This window comes from Pelobates fuscus, chromosome 12, assembly GCF_036172605.1.
Source record: "Pelobates fuscus isolate aPelFus1 chromosome 12, aPelFus1.pri, whole genome shotgun sequence".
In the NCBI taxonomy this organism is placed as follows: Eukaryota; Metazoa; Chordata; class Amphibia; order Anura; family Pelobatidae; genus Pelobates; species Pelobates fuscus.
In genome coordinates this window covers 104,705,272-104,733,168 of record NC_086328.1, presented here as the reverse complement: position 1 = coordinate 104,733,168, position 27,897 = coordinate 104,705,272, and the positions used below count along the sequence as shown (strand labels likewise).

Below are 27,897 nucleotides of genomic sequence, written 5' to 3'. Positions count from 1 at the left end.
ACCAGTATTGTTCCCTGTCTGTAATTCCGTCAGATTCCGTCTCTTATCCTGAACGCACAGTGTGTTTATCCTACACAGATCCCAGACATAATGAATTTACTGTAACTGTCACAACATGGCAACGTGAGAAGGTTCCGGATAAAAGCTGGCTTTGATGCATCTGTCTAAATGTAGCGAGGCAGTCATTGTGAATCTGAAATGGCGTGGTTCGGATGGTTTCCATGGAGACTGTGCATAACTAGGGCACCCATACGAAATTGTAAGCCGTGTGAAGAGATGGGTGCGTAACATCATACAACATCAATATCAAGGTTTGGAATGAAAAATCTCAGCCATAACTGTTTATGTAGGCTTGTAGGTGAATGGATTCTGAACCCAGCTCAATAAACACACTTTTATTAAATCCATGCCACAATGTCTTTCATTCAGAGTAATTTGCACGAGAAAAGATCTGTGTGACTCATGTTAGTGTCAATTAAATCTTCTTGGGAGGCTAATTTAATGAGATGATTTTCCAATTTATTCAGAAACTGTATATATTTATTCAAAAATGTGTATTAGGGGAGATTTTATAACATTAGTTCAGCTTTGTATATGTGTAATATTAACTGCGTTGGTTCATTTATCTCTCCTATGTATTCTCATTGTAAAGGTAAGGATTAGGTGAATAGGGCTGTGCTAGTTCTATGGTTTAGTAATTAAGGCTAGGTAAGTGGTTAGATCCCATTGTACAGCGCTATGGAATCTGATGGCGCTATATAAATAATAAAATAATAATAATCAGGGTTTAGTGATTACGGTTAGATAAGTAGAAAAAAAACTGATTTGCGCCAAGTATAAGTTGAAATAAGTATGGATGTGTGTATATATATATATATACATAATCTGGCACTCTACCTTAAAAATATATAATCCAAAGATAGCCTCGGTGCTGCAAAGCGTAGATAAATAGAAAAAATGGTGAGAAGAGCACTCCAGAGGACTTGTTTAGTTGATTTAATTAGTGGTGAACAAAAATCGACGTTTCGACCCGCAGGTCTTTATCTTGATAAAGACCTGCAGGTCGAAACGTCGATTTTGTTCACCACTAATTAAATCAACTAAACAAGTCCTCTGGAGTGCTCTTCTCACCTATATATATATATATATATATATATATATATATATATATATATATATATATATATATATATATATATATAGTAAAACCAAATAGTGATAGAAATGACTTAGATATACTTAAAAGGAGGAATAAAACAAGGGTCTTTTTTTCTATAAGTGATGCTTTAGTGTAGTTCAGTCAAAGGTTCTCCTTGGCGTTCAAATAAATTAGGTTTTGATTGAGGTAGGGAGTTCTGTTATTGGGATCTTATGTAAAATATAAGCAGAAACGAAAAACCAATGGTGCAACCCAGTATGTTCAATATCTCAATAATGTGAAAAGAAAGAATGCACTTACTAGGATAGAGCCTCAAACCAGCTCGTAGATAAAGCTCTGAGTGGTACAATCCCCACTCAGGGATGAAACTGGAATTTTTCTCTTTGAGTGTTCACGATGAAAGCGGCATATGAAGGAATAAAAACAGGATATAGTGCTCACTGTTTCAAACCAATAAAAGTGTGTGGACCAGTATGAAAATTACTCACAATTTTAAGAGCACCTTATGCTCACTCATATCAGCTTGGGTGGAATAATCCCCACCGAGGATATATATGGGTAGAGGTAGATATTGTGATGGTCCCTGGAGAGGCTCGTTTAAGATGATAAAATAAATGCAGGATTAAAAAATAAAAAACAGGGGGCGGGGCCGGACCGCCGAGCTGGACGGTCGCATGCCTGAGCAGCTCCTGCAAACCTACGATATTTACCCTCTAAAACAGGGGTAGGCAACCTTCGGCTCTACAGATGTTGTGGACAACATCTCCCTTGATGCTTTGCCAGCAATATGGCTGTAAAAGCATTATGGGAGATGTAGTCCAAAACATCTGTAGAGCCGAAGGTTGCCTACCCCTGCTCTAAAATCAAGTCTCACCGCCTACAAATCAGACCGCCAGAGCAGCTACCCGGAGCTGAGAGACTGCTGGACCCGGGGAGAGGCTGGCTTACCGTGCTTCAGTCCCCCGGGGGGAGAAAAGCATGTTGCCCCAACCAGGGCCTTCTCCTGCGGTGAGTGGGGCAGACGGCCGCTGCCCCACTATCCTGCGCCACGGAACCCAGCCACGGGTACAGATCGAAGCGGGTCCGGCTCTGTTTCCCCCCCCTCTGGACCGGGGGGGTGATCCCGGTCCTCACCCTGTGGCACTGACCGCGACGCGGCAACTGAGGCCAGGGAGCCCGCCCGCCACACTTAAAATGGCGGACGCCATGTGTATCGACGGCAAAGGGAAGATCTGCTCCCATCTCCCGCTCAAACTCGCTGACAGACACACGGTACGCGAGGTGAGGGGACAGAGCGACAGCTCATCACACGGCTCACCCCCTACCACCAATCGACCCACTAAGCATGTAACCTCCACACCCAGCAACTCACACCAGCGGAGGCGACAAACTCGACCCACTGGCACTTACCGGAAGCCCAAGAAGACCAAAACTCAGAGCCGCAACTCCGGACAGAGAACCACAAGGGGGAACCCCCCAGCGCACACCTCGCGGCTCCGGAGGAAGAAGCCACAAGATCAAGCCGGCACTGCACCACACCGGGACACTGGTAGAGAAGCTGTACGCAGCCGAACCGACAAGAACCAGACCCCGACTCAAGCATGGGGTAGAGGGAACGACAAGCTCTGGACCATAGCAGCAAGACCACACAGCTGGTTGGACATTGACGTTTACTTTTATATGTTTCTTCACCTTTACCCAAATGCCAGCATAGTTTAACATGGTCCCTGCCCTAAGCATTCATCTCCCAACCACCCACGTGTCTAGCATGTATAGCAAGTTTGTATATATAAACTTGAAGTACCCTGATTCTGATCAGTCTACACCTAGCTATATAGCCAGACATGCCACGAATACATACGGTAAGTCATGTGTGTTATGTTCCTACTTGTAATATCTTGCATACTGAAACAGTTGATACTAGTAACGTGTTTTAAAAAAAAAAAATGTAAAAGTCCTTCTGAATAGTCACAACCGGTTTCGCACTTGGGCTTTCTCAAGTGATCAAAACTTTTTGATCAACTGTTTAGCGTTACTGTCAGGTAAGAGATTAGCTTTCGAGATTAACGCTTGGTAAGTGTTTAGCGTTAGTGATTAACGCTACGTGTTTAGCGTTAGTGATTAATGCTAGGTAAGTGTTTAGCGTTAGTGATTAATGCTAGGTAAGTGTTTAGCGTTAGTGATTAACGCTAGGTAAGTGTTTAGCGTTAGTGATTAACGCTAGGTAAGTGTTTAGCGTTAGTGATTAACGCTAGGTAAGTGTTTAGCGTTAGTGATTAACGCTAGGTAAGTGTTTAGCGTTAGTGATTAATGAAATTAACCGACCATTGGTGCCCTGAGTACAGCTATTCCTGCTGGAGCTGCCACCGAGAATATTTAATATAACTTAATATGACAATGACAACATTTAAATTATGATGATTTATAATTTAGATTTCATTCAGGTCAATATTTTAAAGCACCCATTGGGCGGCCATTTGCTTATTCCAATCTTTGCACATTCTGGTCACAGAATGGGAAGAATAGAAACAGACGATGCGCAGCTTAGTAGATATGGCCCCAAACATTTACTGAAGAGAACAATGACAGATGTTTCGAGACTTCTGTCCCTTTCTAAATGTACAATACTTTGCATTTAATCTTGAAATGTCTGTCAATCTTATTTTTCTTTCTCTTCAGTAAATATGGGCTTTCACAAGTGGCACATATCTACTAAGCTGCACAAGAAGTGCTTCTAGTTTATGTTTTTGCTGCTGATTGAACAATGTTTAATGATAAATATTTTTGTTTTTGGAGTGCCACATTACACTGTGAATTATTAATGGAATGTGACCACTGAGAGAAGGCATTCTGCATTAAAGCATGATGGTAGTGGTAGTTCTCACACAGCTAGAGCTGTATTTTGTTTTTTTGCAAAATATTACTCATTTATCATGTTGCCAGGAACTGAGTGCTGAGTACACTGTCAGTAAACACTGAGATCTAGCACTGACAGTGACCGGAACCAATTTCGTCGCTCTCTGTCCCGAGGGGGAAAGAAAGGGAGAGCACACAGACCCGGAAGTAAACAGGAAGTTGTTTTCAGACGAGGATTTGGTTCTGTTCCCCTGGAAATGGCAGCTAACACCGTGCTGGCGGCCCTGCTGTACTCCGGGGCAGCTTTACTGCTACTGGTATCGGCGGATGATCCGGTGGAAAAGGTGAGACCCCCTCCATCCCAGTAATGGCAGCAACAGGGAATCATCAATATTACCTTCATAATATCATCCTGCCATCTCTCTATGGGGAGGGGGGTATAATATAATATCATTATTACTATCATAATATCACCCTGCCATCTCTCTATGGGGAGGGGGTATAATATAATATCATTATTACTATCATAATATCACCCTGCCATCTCTCTATGGGGAGGGGGGTATAATATAATATCATTATTACTATCATAATATCACCCTGCCATCTCTCTATGGGGAGGGGGGTATAATATAATATCATTATTACTATCATAATATCACCCTGCCATCTCTCTATGGGGAGGGGGGTATAATATAATATCATTATTACTATCATAATATCACCCTGCCATCTCTCTATGGGGAGGGGGTATAATATAATATCATTATTACTATCATAATATCACCCTGCCATCTCTCTATGGGGAGGGGGGTATAATATAATATCATTATTACTATCATAATATCACCCTGCCATCTCTCTATGGGGAGGGGGGTATAATATAATATCATTATTACTATCATAATATCACCCTGCCATCTCTCTATGGGGAGGGGGGTATAATATAATATCATTATTACTATCATAATATCACCCTGCCATCTCTCTATGGGGAGGGGGGTATAATATAATATCATTATTACTATCATAATATCACCCTGCCATCTCTCTATGGGGAGGGGGGTATAATATAATATCATTATTACTATCATAATATCACCCTGCCATCTCTCTATGGGGAGGGGGGTATAATATAATATCATTATTACTATCATAATATCACCCTGCCATCTCTCTATGGGGAGGGGATATAATATCATTATTACCATCATAATATCATCCTGCCATCTCTCTATGGGGAGGGGATATAATATCGTTACCATCATAATATCATCCTGCCATCTCTCTATGGGGAGGGGGGTATAATATAATATCATTATTACCATCATAATATCACCCTGCCATCTCTCTATGGGGAGGGGGTATAATATAATATCATTATTACCATCATAATATCATCCTGCTATCTCTCTATGCCATAGAGAGATAGCAGGATGATATTATGATGGTAATAATGATATTATATTATACCCCCCTCCCCATAGAGTCTATGGGGAGGGGGGTATAATATAATATCTTTATTACCATCATAATATCATCCTGCCATCTCTCTATGGGGAGGGGTTATAATATCATTATTACCATCATAATATCATCCTGCCATCTTTCTATGGGGAGGGGATATAATATCGTTACCATCATAATATCATCCTGCCATCTCTCTATGGGGAGGGGGGTATAATATAATATCATTATTACCATCATAATATCATCCTGCCATCTCTCTATGGGGAGGGGATATAATATCGTTACCATCATAATATCATCCTGCCATCTCTCTATGGGGAGGGGGGTATAATATAATATCATTATTACCATCATAATATCATCCTGCCATCTCTCTATGGGGAGGGGTTATAATATCATTATTACCATCATAATATCACCCTGCCATCTCTCTATGGGTAGGGGGTATACTATAATATCATTATTACCATCATAATATCACCCTGCCATCTCTCTATGGGTAGGGGGTATACTATAATATAATTATTACCATCATAATACCATCCTGCCATCTCTCTATGGGTAGGGGGTATAATATAATATCGTTATTACCATCATAATATCATCCTGCCATCTCTATATGGGGGGCGGGTATAATATTATATAATTATTACCATCATTATATCATCCTGCCATCTCTCTATGGGGAAGGGGGTTAATATAATATCATCATCTTTATTACCATCATAATATCACCCTGCCATCTCTCTATGGGGAGGAGGTATAATATAATACCAACATTACCATCGTAATATCATCCTGCCATCTCTCTATGTGGAGGGGGGTATAATATAATATCATTATTACCATCATAATATCACCCTGCCATCTCTCTATGGGGAGGGGATATAATATCATTATTACCATCATAATATCACCCTGCCATCTCTCTATGGGGAGGGGAGGTATAATATAATATCATTATTAACATCAGAATATCATCCTGCCATCTCTCTATGGGGAGGGGGGTATAATATAATATCAATATTACCATCATAATATCACCCTGCCATCTCTCTATGGGGAGGGGGTATAATATAATATCATTATTACCATCATAATATCATCCTGCCATCTCTCTATGGGGAGAGGTATAATATAATATCATTATTACCATCATAATATCATCCTGCCATCTCTCTATGGGCAGGGGGGTATAATATAATAGCGATATTACCATCATAATATCATCCTGCCATCTCTCTATGGGGAGGGGGGTATAATATAATATCAATATTACCATCATAATATCATCCTGCCATCTCTCTATGGGGAGAGGTATACTATAATATCATTATTACCATCATAATAACATCCTGACATCTCTCTATGGGGAGGGGATATAATATCATTATTACCATCATAATATCATCCTGCCATCTCTCTATGGGGAGGGGGGGTATAATATCATCTTTTTTACCATCATAATATCATCCTGCTATCTCTCACTGGGGAGGGGGCCATAATATAATATCATCTTTATTATCATCATACTGCCTTTCTATGGGGGGGCATCATCCTGCCATCTCTCTATAGGGGGGCACCATCCTGCCATCTCTCGTGGGGGTGGGTTTTAATGCTGCCATCTCTCTTTGGGGGTGGGGGTAATTATCATGCTGTCTCTCTATGGAGTGTTTTTTCATAATTTTGCTGTTAATCCTGAATGGGCATCATTTTGCCAGTCTGTGTCATTTTCTAGCTGTTGTCCAGGCCTGGCTAAGTGGGCTGGGATTTGCAGGTTTGCACAACTGTGATGCAAGCTATCTGACCTATGTACAGTACATAGTGGGGGCCTAAATGTAGCATTATCTGGTATGTGCTCTGAGTTATAATTACTGAAGCTAGAATCTTGCCTTTCCCATTCAATACTGTATGACATTATAGCATAACATACAACCTGTTTTATACATGCTGATAGACAGCACATGAAAAGTGCTTCCTGGAATTTGTAGCGCTCCTATATAGGGGTAAAACTAATCACAGAAGCTCCTTTGAGAATTCTCCATAATGAATCAATTTATCATACTAGGAGTATATATGTTCTGCATACTGCAGGGCAGCACTTGTACAGATGACAAGGGTCCAGGGAAACATGACGCATGTAGGTGGTTGAACTGCAGCTTGTAGTGAGTGAGAGAGAAAACACTCTTGGCACTGTGCTTGACAGGTGGATTGTGTTACTAATGTGAGTTATAAACAGCAAGTTTCTAATGTAATTGTCATTTTAGGAAATAAGTGGGGAGACGTGCACTGAGCCCCTAAAACAGTTAATTTGCTCTCATTGGCTGAGAGCGTCAGTGATGCCCCGCATGCCCAGTTGTAGCTCAGTGGCACTAACTGGGAGCTCCTTTGCGGCGGAGGCACCCTGATAAGTTGTCAAATAATTCATGAACAGTTTGACAGCTTACTCTGGAATGGTACTCCTGCTGACACCATAACCACTACAGTAAGCTATAGTGGTTATAATACTTGGAGTGTCCCTTTAAGCTATATTGTCCATCTAAGACAGTTGAAGTGAACATTTACTGCTAGATTTCTATTTATTTAAGTAAATAATCCAAACTATTATGTCATTTTCCCCTATAAACAAGGAAGGGGAGATCTCTAAAAAGCAATGCATTTAGCATCTACGCGATGTGATGAAATTACCCCAAAATGACTTGGAATGAAATGAAAATGGGGGTTGTTGGTTTGATTTGACCATGAGCTGCTGAATGTCCTCGACAAACATATTTGTATAGCTGATATTTCTGCTTTATTTTGCTGTTTGTTTTTGTTCTTATGACAATAAGTGTATTGTTAAAATGAAATAAATACATTTGCTTTTACAGAATAATGAGGACGTGCGATGTAAATGCATTTGCCCACCATATAAGGATAAACCCGGGCATATATATAACAAAAATATAACCCAAAAAGACTGGTGAGTTACTCCTTTTATTTATTTTTCTCTGCGTTCCTGCACTGAGCTTTCTATGCCTGCGTTCCTGCACTGAGCTTTCTATGCCTGCGTTCCTGCACTGAGCTTTCTATGCCTGCGTTCCTGCACTGAGCTTTCTATGCCTGCGTTCCTGCACTGAGCTTTCTATGCCTGCGCTCTGCGCTCCTGCACTGAGCTTTCTATGCCTGCGCTCTGCGCTCCTGCACTGAGCTTTCTATGCCTGCGCTCTGCGCTCCTGCACTGAGCTTTCTATGCCTGCGCTCTGCGCTCCTGCACTGAGCTTTCTATGCCTGCGCTCTGCGCTCCTGCACTGAGCTTTCTATGCCTGCGCTCTGCGCTCCTGCACTGAGCTTTCTATGCCTGCGCTCTGCGCTCCTGCACTGAGCTTTCTATGCCTGCGCTCTGCGCTCCTGCACTGAGCTTTCTATGCCTGCGCTCTGCGCTCCTGCACTGAGCTTTCTATGCCTGCGCTCTGCGCTCCTGCACTGAGCTTTCTATGCCTGCGCTCCTGCACTGAGATTTCTATGCCTGCGCTCCTGCACTGAGATTTCTATGCCTGCGCTCTGCGTTCCTGCACTGAGATTTATTTGCATGCGCTCTGCGTTCCTACACTGAGATTTATTTGCCTGCGCTCTGCGTTCCTGCACTGAGCTTTCTTTGCCTGCGCTCTGCGTTCCTGCACTGAGCTTTCTTTGCCTGCGCTCTGCGTTCCTGCACTGAGCTTTCTTTGCCTGCGCTCTGCGTTCCTGCACTGAGCTTTCTTTGCCTGCGCTCTGCGTTCCTGCACTGAGCTTTCTTTGCCTGCGCTCTGCGTTCCTGCACTGAGCTTTCTTTGCCTGCGCTCTGCGTTCCTGCACTGAGCTTTCTTTGCCTGCGCTCTGCGTTCCTGCACTGAGCTTTCTTTGCCTGCGCTCTTGCACTGAGCTTTCTTTGCCTGCGCTCTTGCACTGAGCTTTCTTTGCCTGCGCTCTTGCACTGAGCTTTCTTTGCCTGCGCTCTGCGTTCCTGCACTGAGCTTTCTGCGCTCTGCGTTCCTGCACTGAGCTTTCTGCGCTCTGCGTTCCTGCACTGAGCTTTCTGCGCTCTGCGTTCCTGCACTGAGCTTTCTGCGCTCTGCGTTCCTGCACTGAGCTTTCTGCGCTCTGCGTTCCTGCACTGAGCTTTCTGCGCTCTGCGTTCCTGCACTGAGCTTTCTGCGCTCTGCGTTCCTGCACTGAGCTTTCTGCGCTCTGCGTTCCTGCACTGAGCTTTCTGCGCTCTGCGTTCCTGCACTGAGCTTTCTGCGCTCTGCGTTCCTGCACTGAGCTTTCTGCGTTCCTGCACTGAGCTTTCTTTGCCTGCGCTCTGCGTTCCTGCACTGAGCTTTCTATGCCTGCGTTCCTGCACTGAGCTTTCTATGCCTGCGCTCTACGTTCCTGCACTGAGCTTTCTGCGCTCTGCGTTCCTGCACTGAGCTTTCTGCGCTCTGCGTTCCTGCACTGAGCTTTCTGCGCTCTGCGTTCCTGCACTGAGCTTTCTGCGCTCTGCGTTCCTGCACTGAGCTTTCTGCGCTCTGCGTTCCTGCACTGAGCTTTCTGCGCTCTGCGTTCCTGCACTGAGCTTTCTGCGCTCTGCGTTCCTGCACTGAGCTTTCTGCGCTCTGCGTTCCTGCACTGAGCTTTCTGCGCTCTGCGTTCCTGCACTGAGCTTTCTATGCCTGCGCTCTGCGTTCCTGCACTGAGCTTTCTTTGCCTGCGTTCTGCGTTCCTGCACTGAGCTTTCTTTGCCTGCGCCATGCGTTCCTGCACTGAGCTTTCTTTGCCTGAGCCCTGTGTTCCTGCACTGTGCTTTCTATTCCTGCGTTCCTGCACTGAGCTTTCTATTCCTGCGTTCCTGCATTCTATTCCTGATCTCTGCTTCATTTTGAATATTTCTTTTACAGTAACTGTTACAATGTTGTAACGTCCCATCCTGTACCAGAACCAGACTTTGAGGCGTATTGCCTGCGATGTGAGTGTAAATATGAAGAGCGAAGCTCTGTTACTATCAAGGTAATTTATATTTCTTGTGCCTTGTGTTATCGGTAGAAAATGGCCTCAGTATTAAAACGGTGCTAATAAATATAATATGCTAAACTAAAACTAGTTCTAAAAAAATAGAAAGGATTTTAAAAAGTATATGAGTATAAGCATTTTCTATTGGTGTTGACAAATTAGTGTTTACATGTTCAGGTTACAATTATCATCTACCTGTCTATCCTGGGTCTCCTGCTGTTGTACATGGTTTACCTGACACTCGTCGAGCCCATGCTGAAGAGGCGTCTGTTTGGCCATTCGCAGCTTATCCAGAATGATGACGATGTTGGGGTGAGTTACTTGCTGTTACTGCCCATCTGGCAAGGAAGAGTTTGCTGCCATCACAATCATTTTATATATATATATATATATATATATATATTTAAATCTGCTGATACATTATTCCTAATCACACCACCATGACTCTCTCTGACATCACCCTAATCCTCCCCCTCCCCCCATTCAGTCCTTTTTGCAGTTATTTTCCTTTAAATTTTTCGTCACACTCTTGTAACCTGGCACAGGTTTTTTGGGGGTTTTTTGCGCCGTCATGTTCTGATTATCTCAAACACTGCCAAAAGCTGTGAACCCATCACTGCTGCTGTTTACTGTAAGCTCCTTCATTGGCGATAAGTGGGGGGTAAGGCGCTGCTGTGTATGTGCAGCTGGCAAAAGATCCTTTGAATTTAACTGAATTCCTGTTTATAAAACCATTGCATAGAAACTTGATCTCCCCCACACCTATTTAATTCTACCTTTCACTTGGCAGAACATACATATTTCTGTTTTATCAACAGCATTCTGCCAGATCAGGATTAATTGCTGTTGTGGTTGTGGTATTTCCATTGCGTGTGGGGTACACAATACTTAAAATGAAGAAATAATGAGAGAACCTCAATGCAATGATTTAAAAAATTAAAAAATATATATGACTGATTTTCTCCACCACCCTGCTTCTTCAGCATTATCTGTATTAATAGAGAAGTCATAAACGTGAGAATGAAATATCACAAATGTCATACTTAGATGTTGCAGATCTGTCCAGTTTTGTTTTATGTATAAAGCCCATTTAGATAGGAGTTAGGTCTGTTGTGCACAGAAGCAGAACACACAGAAACACTTTGCTCTTCCCCTTTCCTGTTCCTTCTGCATCATTTCCACCCCTGAATGTTTTATTTTTTTGCCAGTGAGATTGTTGAGAGTAGGTGCCTACTATTCCTGCCCGCCCGGTGTGACTTGTGATGGGCAGGATGGCCAGAGGTTATGGGTATTTAGAAGCACACATTTGGAGAGGTGGGTGATATATTATCAGACCCCTCCTCACCCCCAAGGTTCTCTGTTAGAAGTGGCCTGCATGGCATGGAAATCTGAGCAGTTTAACCCCTTAAGGACCAAACTTCTGTAATTAAAAGGGAATCATGACCTGTCACACATGTCATGTGTCCTTAAGGGGTTAAGCTGTAAGTTTTGCAGCTCCCGTGGTTCGATTTTATTTCTAGATACAGACCAACCGCTGTGAGGGTACTTTAATGCAGTGGTTTGCTTAGCACAGTATGTTCAAGTGTTCTAATCAAACCCCTAGAATTTTGATTGTGAGATGATTTTGTGGAGCCGTTTTTGTGTCATTTATAATTGAACAAGCATTTTAAATTGGTTTTCATTGCTTAATTTGGAATGTGATTAATTTTACAGTAGATTTTGCTCATTTCCCTATCCATAGTGGGATTCTGTGCTGACAGAGAAGTGTGATCTGCTCTCTGTTAAAGCATTAATAATGTGTGTATTTTCCTTGTTTACGGAGTAGCCTTACCTGCCAGGTGTGAGAGGGGATTGTTCTGTTAATAGAATGTTTACACTGCACTTTCTACAATATTAACTCTTTCCTTTCAGCATATATTGCAGGACACAATCTTTACAATGCGTTTTGTCTTAACCTTTATTTTTTCACGTGTGTTTATACACACACAATGGGGCTCAAAATTTCCACAAGCCATTGGTGAGTTAAAATTTAGACCGATGAGTAGAAATTTGCCGTGGTGAGTGCTCCATGGACTCTCCAGTCTTGCATTGGCAAGTAACTTGAAAATTTAGAACAATAGTGGCTCTGATTCAGGGGTCACAATTCCGACCAATGAATCAGTTCCAGAGAGCCCTAAAATTACTCTCCCTATATGGGGAATAACCCTCGAGAATAATATAAGAAAAAGAAAGAGATAAGACTAAGTAAGTCCTTGATGGGAGGGTAATAGAGGGGAAGGGAGTCCCTACCTTTAATAATCCTAAGGGAAAACAAAATAAAATGGGACAGGTGGGAGAAGGATGTATAGTGGTGAACCATCCAAAGACAAATGCAAAAATCAGGTGGCTACTAAAGAAAAGAAGGACTGCCTGATATATATATATATAATCTTCCCCCATACGTTTCCCATTAATTCATGCTAAAAAGTCGAGCCTTTTTTCTCTACTAATGTTTTTTGATATTTCTATTTTTTCCAGGACCAACAACCGTTTGCAAATGCTCATGATGTGCTGGCACACTCCAGAAGTCGCGCCAATGTCTTAAACAAAGTGGAATACGCTCAGCAGCGCTGGAAGCTGCAAGTGCAGGAACAGCGCAAGTCTGTGTTCGACCGCCATGTTGTGCTGAGCTAATCAAAGAAATTATACATTTTCTTTCAGAAGACATGGACTTCAAGAGCTCCTCCATTCCTGTTTTCTCAATGCCTCTTGCATGAATCAATCTAAAGTTTCGTATGGGGCTGTAGATTTGTGCACAGGGGTCTGGTGGAGCGACAGATGTGAAATACAAACAGACTAAAAATTCTCCTTTAATGATATTTCTTATGATGATAACGAGCCTTGCATATATGTATAAATATATGAGATACGTTGCTAATAAAATAGTTAACACTGTTATTGTTCTCTGCTGGCTGTGATTCTCTGTTTTTAACATAATGCATTTTGAGTGTTAAGTCTTTCTTCTCTGTGATGTCACTTCCTGTAAACTGTCTGTATTTCCATAAACTGCTGTTTGAATAGCTGCTTGTTGTCTGCATGGGACGGAGACTACATTTTAACTTTGCTGCCTGGGATTACCCAGAATCCATGGCAGATATTTGTTTTTATTTTTAAGGTTTGACATTCCCTGTTTCCAAGTAAATATCAGCATGTTCAGTGCATGCTAACAAATTATTCTGTAACATGGAGAAATATACCCAATTTATACACACAGTTTATAGAAATAGAAAACTGGTTTTGAAACGTGTACACTCCAATGATGGCGGCTTGAGCTAAAGATACTTGTGTGTATCACGGAAGGTGCTCACAGTGTCAGAGCTATTTACAAAGTGAGAATTCCAAATTATTAGAAATTCCAAATTAGGGTCACAAAAGCCAAACTGCGAATATTCTCTTTCAGTGCAGCTACTGTGGCTTTAAATTTGAAATCCACTTTTAATTCTCACTTTAGTGAAAAACCCTTTATGGTTTTGTCTTTTTTAGATTTTTATCATTAGAATACTTTATTTAATTTTATTTCTGAGCAAAATTCAGCTTCTGCCGAAAGTGGGCAAAACACCCGCTATGCATTTTTAATGTTCCTTACTTATATCCGGTTTTCAGACAACGAGCAGTACCATAAACATGAAATAAATAAATAGGAAATGGCCAAGACAGATCATTTAAGTACCTATTCTGTACACATAGATAAATATAAAATATGATTAAAGCCGTATAAAGATAATGTACAGTAAACGTCACTAGTAAATAGGAAGCCATAAAACGGGCTCTAAAATGTAACATGCAGGGCTCCCTTACTTACTGAAACTTAAGAATATAGCAAAGGGGGCCAGATGTCTCCCCATGGGGCAAACAAGGTTGACCTGGAGTGCATCTAGACAGTATAATGCTTAATGCAGAGTATATTTAAAAAGTATATCCTTTAATGGCCAGTGTGCGTTTATTTTACCTGGGACATCCATGTGTGCCAGAATCTAATTCTCAATAATCCACAGTGCAAGTATCAGAAATATGGTGGATGGTGTAAAATAACTAGAGATTTAGACTCTGGAATATCCAGAATATTTGCTTGTTCTATTCCATAAGGACTAATGTTCGGCCAAGTAAGCAGATTTTGCTCAGAAGTGCTAGCACTTTAAAAGAGACCGTCTCTATTTTAAATTTGAGCGTTCCAGGTATATTACCAGAACTGATTTCACTCCGCTGTCATGGTGTAAAAATGATTACATTCTCATGTATTGTCCATAAAGTACTGGAAATCTATTGTACATCCATCTGATTTAGCGAGCAGGAAAGATGGAGACCTAGCACATGTTTCCCACCCATAACTGCTTACTGCTGGTACAATCCCATCGTGAGACTGTTACACGAAAACAACTGTTCACATCAATAAGAACATTAAATATTGCGTGACGCGATGTAAATAACAGAAAAAAGTCATCTTATACTTTTAAATTATTTTATTGATTTGTTGCCGCTGATCTGCTTAGTGATGCAATTACTGTATAATCTGAATTTCATTCTCTTCCCCACGATTCACTATGATGTCATTCTATTCATTGTAACTGGATTTACATTGCGATTGGTGATATTGATTTTTGTATCTTTGACACACAAAATAAATACTGATTTACCTCCATTTCTGTTTCTTTTCTTGTTGAAACTTTGGTGGTCAGTCTCTTACTATGTTCTAAATCCGCAAGGCTTTCATTTCAGACTGAACGGGTGTATGATCTAGGATGCCCTCGTGGACTGGTTCATGAAACGTAATTCATGTTTAAAGAGGAACTTTCATTGGTTCTGTTAAAAACAAGTAAATACAAATTAATGCGGGGGAGGGGGATGTATGTGTATCTATATCACAATTGCATATATATATATATATATATATATATATCTTGATAAAGACCTTCTGGGTCGAAACGTTGATTGTTCTTATCACCAATACACCTTTTGAAAATCCACTGAGTGCTCTCTTCATTCAATTGCGCTCGCGCTCTATCTATCTATCTATATATATATATATATATATATATATATATATACACACACATTCTCACACTTAATTAAAAAATATATATATATATAAATTAAATTGCTTTTACACCACACAAAGCTCTAGCACTGAATGCATGGCAGCTGTACGGACATGGTATTCTCTGTAATCAATCCCAGAATAGTTTGTTTTTCATTATAAATTGTAAAAAACGCCCGTACCTGCAAAGCGCTACTTTAGTTTAATACCAATATAATGACCCGGTTGTGATTTGTGTGCTTTAACATTGACTGAATATGTCTTCTATGACAGAATTCATTCCAAGCATCCTGTAAATTTATGACTTTAATTCCCTATAAAGGTACACCGGAAAATGGATGCACGTAGGCAGAGTTATTGCATATTTATAATTTATTTTACATTCTCTCTCTTCACTGCAATGCCATCTAGTGGTAAACACGGCAAGCATTGTGTGGACCTCCCGCAATTGGCGCATTGTAATCACAGAAATCCAACATTTCAAATAGAGAAAGGGGGACAATTTTGTTTTTGGGGTGTGGCCTGTGCAGGGCTTAGTGTGAGTGGTGGTGTAACTAGGGGCAGGGCTGTTCTGATAAATTTGAGGTGAGCTCTGTGATATACTAAGACACACCAACAATCTGGAGCTCATAGAAAAGAGGGGAAAAGGGATTTGGGCTGAAATGGAGACTGTCCCTCCTAAATAGGGACACTTGGTAGATATGTGCTAGGAATTGTGGTTCCCCAGTGGATGCCATTTTGGAGGTGGAAAAAGTGATGTAACTTTAAGATTTATTTTCTAAATAGTGAATGGAAATTCCTAGTAAGATTCAGTTACCCACATTCTGTACTCAGATAGTGTAATGGGGGTTATGTATAAAAGGTGTCTTGTTTTTTGTTTTCTTCTGCTTTTCCTATTCATGCCTATTTATTCCCTTACTGCACCTTTCCATCATTTCATTTTCCTTCACTAGTTGCTTTATTTTTTCTGTTCACAAATTTGTAACTTTTAGAGTACAGGAAAGGGGTGCTAATGTGCACCATTTCTTCTCAACAGAGTTTTGGATTTTCGGTGACTGGTAAACTACATTTATATTCTTCCTCTCTTATTTAATGTAAATTGCAAATGTACCATTTTGTGCAATAATATTAGTCAATGGATGGCACGCATAGTTACATTATCCCCAAGAAAAAAATAAGAAATCTTGAAAATGGAATAAAAAGTGTCAGTCGGATTTTTCGGTCGTATTACAGAAACGGTGAAAAAAAAGTAATCAAGGTACAAAACTGTTTTATACATAATAAAACGTCGCATGCGCACAAAACAGACACAAAAGTGAATATTATACGTAACCACCATTGTTTAAATATTGGATCTTTTTTAAAATCAGAATATGCCATCCCTGGTGTGATATAGATTATTTTAAAATAAACAAATATGTCTAAATGTCTATCTGTTCCTGTCCAAATCTGAGATGATTAAATTGCGTATACGCAGAAGTAAATTCACACTGACACACGGAGTTCAGGTTAAAAGCACTTCGAGAAAATTTAATGGCATCTGGTTAAAAGCGGGCTCGCAGACCCTTATAAGAGCAATATTGCATCATCATTGAATATCAAGATAACAACAAATAAACATCATTAATTGGATTAGGTGTTAAGTGGCTATGTCAATGTCCACCCATCAATATTATTAATTGGCTCAAGTACTAAGTGGCTGGCTAAGTGTCCTCCCACCGAGAGGTGGCGTCATCTTGGACACGGGTGTGGACAGTTGGCTCAGGCGCCATCTTACTCAGCACGAGGCTTTACTCGATGGGAGGGGGGCTTGGGGCGTCATTTTGGGTAGTTAGTGATGTCAGACTTGGGGTCAGGTTCAGGGCCTTTTTTATGAAAGAACATTTCATTAGAGCAGTTTCTCATGGGTTAGCTATGGTATACTTTGTTTCATGTTACAGGAACTTGATAATTCCGGTGTTAGTCATATCCTTCTAGAAATCTGTCATATAATGAAGTTAAATGGAGTTAGTGCAAAAATTTAATAAAGGTTTAATAAAGGTTTTTAATAATTCTACATCAGTCCCCCCTATGAAATGTTAGATTCTAAAAAAGATAAACTTTATTTGTTAATACCAGAAGACATGTTAACCCAAAGGCACAGAAACCCCGTGACCGCTAGCTAGGTGTTATTGCAAAGTGCAATTCTGTCCCTTCCTTTCCCTAATAGGCTGCAGCACATCCGTCAATACGGTCAGGAAATCTCTTCACTCCGCTGGTATCCCGCGGTGGCTTGTCCACCACATCTCCGCACGGCAGTCAGTTCCATAGAGACGGACGCTGTCCCTAAGCTGGTTCCCTACCTAAAATTCTTGCACTTTATCAGTAAAAGGGATAGTTTGCAGCGGTATACAGGGTGAGTTGAAATCTTGGTCATCAACTGTCAGATGTGCAAAAGTGGGTGCCGCTTGGTCTACAGTCTTCAGCAGGAATTTTCTTAGACAGGGGAGGACACAACAAACGAGAAGAGCGAAAATAAAAAGAAAAATTAGTAATGCCATACCAATATGTATTAAAGCTATTTGCCATCCTGTCATCCAACCAAACCATCTTTCCCACGGATCTTTTATCCCAGAATTCCTTTTTAACTCTTCAGAGAGTTTATTTAGTTTCTCTATGGCCATGGTGACTTTACCATTAGGACCTGTGTTTTCTGGGATGTATGTACAACAGGTCATGGTGTCGGGCAGTATTTTACATACACCCCCCTTCTCAGCTAGAATCATGTCTAAGGCCATTCTGTTCTGGAAGGACATTTGGGATGTGGCCTGCAATTGTTCGGCTAAACCCTGGAGGGCATCTCTGGTGTAGTTGACAAAGCGTTGTTGGTTGTAATAAATGTAATTGATCCAATTTAAATTCTTGTTTGCAGTAACTATGGTAAAAAGTGATTCAAACCCTGCAGCAACTTCATCTCTTGCTTTAAATTCATTAGGCACCCCCCTAGGCACCCGAATGGCATCAATGTAAATGTGGGGGTCAAAACTGCCTCTTACTGGGGCTTCACGCTTAACCTTGGCTGGTGTGTGTATGGACTCATGTATGTCAGGGTGTGTGTCAGAGATAATATGTATAGGCATGATGGCTTTAGCCAGAGTACACTCCCCCCACCATTCCTTGTCCATCCTGGATCTTAGCTGTAAATCCCCACACAACAAGTAAATATCCCCTAATGACCTGGTATGAAATTGTAACAGGTGCATAGGGACAGTTCTGTAAGTGGCACAATAACCTTTGGAGAAGTTACCCAAGAACTTACCAATTCCATCATAATTGGCATAACAGGTGTAGTTTCCCTTGTAAACTGTAACACCATCTGGGGGTTTGACATCCTTGGTTAGGAGAGGGTATTCTACTGTCCATGCTTTGCAGAGGGACCTATTAAAGTTGTAGTGGTAGGCAAAAAGACTCAGAACGCATTCTTCTATATCTACTGGCAAGGTCAAAGGAACGGTGCCGAGGTGAGGCCGGGCACCACCACACACATAGCATGCGGTTCTGTTATGTTTGTTGGCATTGTATTTCATCCATTCTAACCATAAATTAACATCATTAAAACCAGTTTCAGCGGCCACAGTATCTTCAAAGGTGGGGTTAGCAATGGCCATCATGTCTTTAAAGGACTGGATGTGTGGTTTTAATGGATTTGAGACCATGTGGGTGGCCCCTTGCCACTCTGGAGAGTGGCACATATCTTTTAGATAGAAGTGCCCCAATTTGTTATAGGAACCTTTCTTCCAGTACATTCCCATTACGTACTGGTCTGCATCCGTTGGACTGGGATACTCTATGTTTAGAATTAATTTCATGGGTGTACCTCCTCCAGGTTTCCTTAGAGTCGTTCTTTGGAGGAGGGATCTACCGTGATCATCTACCTTAGATAAGGCACTTTTGGGTTTGTAACCCCAGGCAGGCCCAGCATTCCACCCTGCAGCCCCCCAATGGTTACAATTATGCCCCCATTGTTTGTCAACTACACAAACATAGGGGTCCTTTACATGAGGGATATCTCTATAGATAGTTTGAATTTGTGACGTAGGAAATGGGCAGTCTACAATGTCACAGTAGTCAAAAGTGTATGTAGCCACACGGGTACATGAGGAATTGTACCAGAAGGTATACCCACTGGCATCTTTAGTAATGGCTACTTGTTGGGCCTTAATTAGGCTAGTTAAGGAGATGATGTACCAGAGGTACATGGTTGTGCGGTATCTGCTTGCTCTGGGGCAGGAGTCTTCTTGCAATGGGAAGCGTGGATCCAATGTGGCCTGCCAGCCAACTTGACGGAGGTTGAAGTGATCAGGAGAACTTGGAATGGTCCGTCAAATCTTGGTTCCAGGGTGTGTTTCCGCACAAATCTCTTGACCAGAACCCAATCTCCGGGAAGCAGGTTGTGGGTACCCGTATCAAAATCGGGATCTGGAATTGAAGAGAAAACTTGGGCATGTATTTTGTTCAAAGCACTTGCAAGTTCAGTTACATAATCTACTAAAACATCAGTTTGGAGTTGTAGCTGTTGAGGGTAATAACAACCTAGTCTGGGTGCAGTCCCAAATAGAATCTCATATGGGGATAGTGAGTGCTTCCCTCTAGGTGTGTGTCGAACGCTGAATAAAGCTATTGACAAGCTTTCTGGCCAGGGCATCTTTGTTTATTGTGACATTTTTAACATTCTGGCTTTTAGGGTGCCATTCATGCGTTCCACTTTGCCACTACTTTGTGGGTGGTAAGGGGTGTGAAAAGCTAGGGTCACTCCCAGAGCAGTCCAAATTTCTTTAGTCACTGTTGCTGTAAAGGCTGGGCCCTGGTCACTTTCGATAACTTCTGGTAGTCCAAATCTGCATACAATATCTGCGAGGAGACGCTTTGCTGTTGTCTTGGCAGTGATATTGGCCACTGGGTAGGCCTCTGGCCAGCCTGAAAACATGTCCACTATTACTAGTGCATATTCATGAAGCCCACTCTTGGGCATTTGTATGTGGTCAATCTGAATTCTCTGGAATGGGTATATTGGTTTAGCCAGGTGCTTCAAGGGCACTTTGGTTGGTTTTCCTGGGTTGCATTTTGCGCAAATGACACTGGCCTTGCAGAAATTGTTGACCAGTGTTGTAATTCCAGGTGCTTCATAGTACTTTTGTATGAGGGCAGCCATTAAGTCTTTTGACAGATGTGCAGGTCCATGTGCCCATTAGACAACTGCTGGGTATAAATTCTTAGGGAGGCAGAATCTAAAGTTGTTGTAGTATACCCCATTGTTTAGAACTGCTCCTTTCTTCTTCCATTTCTCTATTTCTTCAGGGGCAGTTGTAGCTTGTTGTTCCCGTAGGATTCTTAAATCAGTAGGAAGAGTCTGCAAGGTAAAAATAGGAATTTCTTCGTGTCCGGACGCTTCTTCATCCACTTCCTGCAATTTTCTTGCTGCTTGCTTAGCAGCCTGATCAGCCAAGTGGTTGCCCTTTGCTTCATCTGTATCCAATTTCCCATGTGCCTTTACTTTCAAAATGGCCACTTCTTCTGGGAGTAGGAGGGCATCCATTAGTTCCTTAATTGCAGAACTGTGTTTGACTGGCGTACCAGCTGTGGTAAGAAATCCTCTTGTTTTCCAAATTAGTCCGAAGTCATGTGCCACACCCAGTGCGTATCTTGAATCTGTGTAGATGTTGGCACGTTTACCTTCTGAGATCTTGCATGCTGAAGTCAGGGCTTGCAATTCAGCTTCTTGTGCAGACATTGTTGGTGGTAAAGATGATGACTTGATAACTTCATCTGTTGTGGTTACGGCATATCCTGTGTGGTATTTTCCCTCTTCATCGGCATACCTTGAACCGTCCACAAACAGAGTGAGATCAGGATCTACTAATGGATCCTCATGCACGGTTGGTAGATGCATTGTCTCCATTTTCATCTGTTCAAAACAGTAATGAGGTGTCTCTGGGTCATAGTCATTCACTATGACCAGATCTTGAAATTCATTTTCCAGGAAGTGGCGTGGCCATGCTTCCAGATGGTCAATTGTTGGGTATTTGACAATGCCATTTTCCTGTAGCTGTGATTCATTCATGGTGGCCCATAATTTTGCCATGGGCCCAAGGTCATTCCATGATCTTGTTTTCAACTTGGTGACAGGGACATGTGGGATGGCAGTGTCCCAATGACGGTACAAGTATTTGAGTTCTGAAGGTAGATGAATCAAGACCATGCTGTTGCCTTCAGAGTCACAGTAGAAGTCTTGTGCAGTAAGTTTCACCTCCACCTGATGATAGAGCTCATCTTCATAGCAAGGTTCAGGAGTAATGTTTGGCTTGTACCACATGGTACAGAAGGCATATCCTGCTCCCTCACAGTGAGGTGTTTGTCCGTCATGAAAGGATAAATCAGGATGCAATCTCTTGATGGTGCCAGTGAGAAGGAAAATGTAGGTTTCATCCATGATAAACCCATAGTAGATACCCCCCTCAGGTAGTGGGAGAAGAGTGGACGGATTGAGAACCTGACATGTTTGTATGGTAATGTTGTCAGGTAAAAGGAGATGACATTGAAGACGGAGGTGTCTTGCAGGAAAGACATGTTTGAGTTGTACTTGGTTGATGATGGCAGAAATGTCATGAGGGGGCAAGACAACTAGAGGGTGGCCAAGGACCAGGTCTGCAGTTCTTTCAATTAGTTCCCTAGCTGCAAAAACGGCCCGAAGGCAAGAAGGGGTCCCTCTGGCCACAATATCCAGCTGGCAGGAGAAAAATCCAATAGGCCTTTGACGACCTTTTGATTCATGTTTGGGTAAGGACTCCTGTAGCATGGCCTTGTCTTTCAGAGACAAATAATTTGAAGGGTTTGGAATAGTCTGGTAGGCCAAGAGCAGGAGCAGATGCAATGGCACGTTTTAGTGTACAGAAGTTGTCATGTGCTTCAATGGTCAGGCAGAATGGGTCTGACTTGAGTGCATCATAGAGTGGTTGCATGAGTAGAGAGGCTTCTGGTATCCATGCTCTGCAGTAGGAAATGAGGCCTAAGAAGGCATGTAGAGATTTCGAAGTCCTTGGGGGTGGAATATCCAGTACTGCTCTGACTCTATCACGGGTGAGATGTCTTGTTCCTTGAGATAGGCAGTGGCCAAGGAAGATAAATGTGGGTTGACAGAATTGAAGTTTGAGAAGTGAAGCTTTACATCCTTGTTCTGCTAGATAGCAAAGTAGATTAATTGAGCATTCTTCAGTTGTAGGTATGTCATCACCACAGAGCAGCAAATCATCCACATACTGGAGCAGGACCACCTCTGGATGGTCAGACTGCCATGGATCAAGAATAGAACACATGGCCTTTGCAAATTGACTTGGAGAATTTTGTGCCCCTTGGGGCATGACAGTCCATGTATACTGTTGTTTGTCATGTGTGAAAGCAAATAGGTACTGATAGGTTGGATCCAGGGGTACACTGAAGAAGGCATTAGCCAGGTCAATGACTGTGAAGTATTTTGCAGAAGGTGGGACCCCAGAGAGCAGAGTGTGTGGGTTTGGCACAATAGGGGTGTCCAGGACTGTTGCTTCATTCACTGCTCGGAGATCCTGGACCATCCTGTACTTCACTGGTTCACCTTTTGGAGTCTTCTTCTTCACAGGAAACAATGGGGTGTTACATTTTGATTCACATTTCACGAGAGCACCCTTCTCCAAGAGTGCTTTGATTTGAATTGAGATAGCTGCAGCTTGAGCTGGTTTCAAATGGTATTGTGGTTTCCTTGGTAACTTTGCTCCTGGAATGAGCTTCACCACCACAGGTGGGACTTTTAGGTGACCTATGTCCTCTGGGCCTGAGGACCATAGTTTTGCAGGAACAGCTGTCTTCAGTGAATCAGGGAAATTGGACCTCATTTCCTTTGCATCCCCATGGGGTTCTTCCAAGTGGAGCATCAGAGGCAGGGAGCATAAGGCTGAAGTGTCAGAAACAGATAGAGGGGTAGATAGTTCTACTTGTCCATCTGGAGTGAATGTGATAGATGCCTGCAGGCGTGAAAGAACATCAGCGCCTAACAGGTTAAGGGGCATGTGGAGGACACCACAAAACGAGCAAGCAAGCTGGGGTAGTTGCCAACTCGTAATGGAGTTGTTAATGGACTTTGTCTTGGTAGGCCATCCACTCCTACACAAGAGACATCAATTTTTGACAGGAATGATGGGTCTGGCAGATCTTGTTCTCGCAGAACACTTCGGGCTGCACCTGTGTCAACAAGAAATGTAGTAGGTTGTCCTTCAATGGGTAGAGTCACAGTGGCAAGTGGCCCCCCCTTGTCCCCTGAAGACACTGCCATGACAGGGGTTAATGACACAGGCTTGCCAATATCCTAATCATCTGGTTCCTCAACAATTGGAACTGTCTTTGAGGCCTTGGGGACATGTGCAGCCTTTGTCACTTTCTTGGGTTCTGGACATTCACCCCTGAAGTGACCTTTAGCTCCACAATTAAAGCAATGTCCATCCTCGGGTTTGGTGCCTTTTGGAACAGGTCCGGGGCGGGACACCATGAGAGGAGCTGAATTGGGCTTTCTAGGAGTCTGAGCAGATTCCAGACCCCTAGCAACTTGGAGTAGGGTATCCAGAGGAACAACTCTAAATTCAGGGCGTGCAGCAACGATTCCCTTGCGTATGGAGTCTTTTATGCCTAGGACAAATGAACCAGACAGCATTTGAGAATGAATCTTATTAGTAAGATCAAATCCCAAATCTGTAAACACTTGAAACAGTCTTGCATGGAACCTTTCCACTGATTCTCCTTTTTCTTGTACAATATCAGTAAGGCCAGCAGCCTGATCTGCAAGTTTATCCTTAGCCCATTCCTTTAGCTGGTTGCAGAATGCTACTCCGGAAGCATAGTCAATATCAGTAGTAAGCAAATCCGTGCTGAGGTGGTGGGCTATGCTGGGCCAGTATGCATCTCCAGCTTTAAAGGCACAAATGCTTAGTAAATCTCGCCATGCTGCGGAATAAGTCTTTTGGATTTGAACTATCCCTCGGTAAAAAGGCATAGGTTGCTTTTCTGGGTCAGGGAGTGATTTCATCAGAGCACTGGCCTGAGTAGGGTTAAAAGAAACATATTTAGGTGGAGCCTGCTCTCCTCGGCCCATATGTCTGAAAGGATCACCAAGGGAACAGCGAGGCTGTGACTCCCGAGGCATCCGGTGAGCCCCGGTAAGCATGAGAGCCGGCTTCCTCATCCTCATCTTCGTATGTGACTTGGACCCCTCTGGGAAGTGGGGCCGCTTGAGGTGACAGGACCGGGGGGTATGCGGGGATCCCGGATGCCGGGGTGGCCAGTGGATTATGTGCTTGGGGTGAGTAGTCACCGGGAAGTACCGGCATTAGGGGTGCTGGATTACTGGGGGCCGCCATATTGGAGGCGTGAAAGGAAACTGCGTTAGGGTTAAGGGAGGAAGTGGCGGCCATGTTGGATGTGGGCACATCCGGGGTAGACTGTACCGGAATGGGCGTGGACGGGGTCTGGGGAGTGGCTTGGGAAAGGAAGTAGGGATGGTTTGAATAGGGCAGGGCCATGGGGTAGGGGAAGGGGTATGGCCAGGCCATCTGGGCAGGGGCTAAGGCGGAACCTGGGGAGGGCGGGATAGTTGGGCAGGGATTAGGAAAGGAGGTGGGATATCCGGGGTAGGGAAATGAAGCTGGGGGGGGTGGGAACTTGGGCTGTGGGAGGAGTAGGCAGGAAAGAGGATGGAGAGAGATTAGCAGAGGCAGGTGTAGTAGGAGGGACCGGAGTGGGTGTAGTGGGATTGACAGTAGCAAGTGAGGAGGGGTTAGTGGACTGGGTGGATGCAAGTGGGAGGGTAGGATTGTTAACGGAGAGAGAGCGTAGGGAAGGGATGACGGATGAAATGGTTGGATTAGACAGAGAAGGTAGTGTAGGGATGGATGAGGATGATGAGAATGATAGAGATGACGGGGGGGGGAAATAAAGATCCATCAGAATTCAGGACCGGACAAACAGGGGCAATGACGGGATTGGTGATGGGAGGATTGGGAGTGGGGAACATGGTCAGCTGGCTGTCACTCATTGCTGACTGAACCTTGGGGATAAACATCCCCTGGGCGCCATTTTGGGGCGCTGGCTGAGGGAGTACCCCAGCAACATAATTATTATGATACACATACAATTTTACACCTTTGTGATCTATTTCTTCCTCAACCCAACCTTCCTGTTGAATAGCTCTTGATACTCTGTACCAGGCTTCTGCAGTACGCAGTAAATCATTATCTGTAAGCTTGCCTTTCTTCTCTGTTAATAATCTGCGCCAGCTCTCTGGTTGTAATCTACCACATGAAGGTACAGCAATCTTACACACCTTAGCAATCCTTTCAACTCCTTTAACCATCTCTTCACCCTCTCTGTCCTCAACTAGATCACACGCTAACCAGCCCTTACTGGGCTTTTCTAATCCCTGTCCCATTCCCCCTATAAAAGGCGTCCCAGATATAGAGTAAGGAAAATGAAACAGAGTGTCTACAATGCTCGACTGCCACTTGCTTGAGGGTGGGTCCCCAAGTGCAGTGCGTCTTCCCAAAACGTAGACCAGTCACTTATTCCGCGTACCCGAGGTAGCCACGGATTGGAGCGAGGTGAGAAGTGTGTGACCAATCACTTCTCTCACAAGAGAAATAGGAGGGGAAAGTGTAAATAACACAGGAAGTAGAGAAAAAGTAAAAGTAAAGTGAAAGTAGAGACAGACACAGGAGTTTGAATGACTCCCAATTAAGACAACATTTCAATTAAAATACAGTGCATGCATCACAGTTCAAATAAATTCAACAGTAATCCCTTTCCTTTACTCATGTGGCCAAAGCCACCTCCCTCAACCTCGTAGTGTCCCCGCTCGGAGAACGACTTTCGTAAGTCTCACTACCAGCGGCCACAGGAAACAGCAACCATCTCCGACCTGAATCCTGTGTAGCCTCCCTTGTTACAGTGGTCCAATAAATGTTACCACCACTATCCTCACCCTTGTAGTGCCCCTACGGACCCACCCGTAAATCTCACTACTACGTGGTGCTGGAGACAGCAATGCCTGCTTGAATCCACCCGCCACAAATAAAATTGGAATGCCACCAGCCTCAGCGCTCGAAGCTGGAGGGTACCACCTCTCTGCAAGCAGAGCTATGTGCACAATGAGGCTAGCTAGGCTATCAAAGTGACACCATGGGGAATCCCCAGGAAGCAATGAGTCTACACCCCTCCACAGATTTCCCCCTCCTCTTTTTCCTTACTGCTGCAGCTACCCAGCACCTAAAAGAGGTAAACAGGCAAAGAAGACCCCCAGGAAAACTTCCACAGGTCCACCCCCCTTTTTCCCTACAGCCACAGCCACGTGGCTCCTAAAAGGGGTAAACAGGCAACAGAGGACCCCCAGGCAAACACCCACAGGTCCACCCCCCCTTTATCCCAAAAGGGGTAAACAGACAAACACTCCACCCGGGCACTTAAGCTAGACAAACCAATACAAACACACCCAGGCAACAGATAGGCAAAATGCAAGTAAACAGGTGGGTAACAATAAGGCACCGGGCAAGATATTACCTGTCTTTGATGTCCTCCCGGTAGCAGTCACAGACACTGGGACGGGTCAATCAAAGGGGCTGGAACATACCGGGATGCTGCAGACTCAACTGTGTATTCAGAGGTGATCAATCTCCTTTCCTTCCCCCAGGATTCCTCCGTCCAGCAGCGTCTTCATAGGACGGCTTACCGGCCAAAGGCCATAGCCCGGTGCCCCACGTTGGATGCGCCAAATTGATATAGATTATTTTAAAATAAACAAATATGTTTAAATGTCTATCTGTTCCTGTCCAAATCTGAGATGATTAAATTGCGTATACGCAGAAGTAAATTCACACTGACACACGGAGTTCAGGTTAAAAGCACTTCGAGAAAATTTAATGGCATCTGGTTAAAAGCGGGCTCGCAGACCCTTATAAGAGCAATATTGCATCATCATTGAATATCAAGATAACAACAAATAAACATCATTAATTGGATTAGGTGTTAAGTGGCTATGTCAATGTCCACCCATCAATATTATTAATTGGCTCAAGTACTAAGTGGCTGGCTAAGTGTCCTCCCACCGAGAGGTGGCGTCATCTTGGACACGGGTGTGGACAGTTGGCTCAGGCGCCATCTTACTCAGCACGAGGCTTTACTCGATGGGAGGGGGACTTGGGGCGTCATTTTGGGTAGTTAGTGATGTCAGACTTGGGGTCAGGTTCAGGGCCTTTTTTATGAAAGAACATTT

General features: G+C 43.1%; 1 protein-coding gene across 2 annotated transcripts in view; it reads left to right on the top strand.

Annotated features, from left to right (window-relative positions):
• Window positions 1-4,213: 4,213 nt before the first annotated feature.
• TMEM9B (TMEM9 domain family member B) overlaps window positions 4,214-27,897 on the top strand; it is a 242,560-nt gene continuing 218,876 nt past the window's right edge. Inside the window, exons 1-5 of one of the 2 annotated variants that reach the window (XR_010086136.1) lie at window positions 4,214-4,359; window positions 8,356-8,447; window positions 10,387-10,495; window positions 10,676-10,810; window positions 13,016-13,837. Coding sequence is in view for 1 of the 2 variants with exons in the window: in XM_063437871.1 (XP_063293941.1) it covers window positions 4,273-4,359; window positions 8,356-8,447; window positions 10,387-10,495; window positions 10,676-10,810; window positions 13,016-13,171 (579 nt within the window). In the remaining variant the exon portion in view is untranslated. Of the gene's footprint in view, window positions 4,360-8,355; window positions 8,448-10,386; window positions 10,496-10,675; window positions 10,811-13,015; window positions 15,177-27,897 lie in introns of those variants that run through there. The other variant, XM_063437871.1, reaches the window with a different exon arrangement.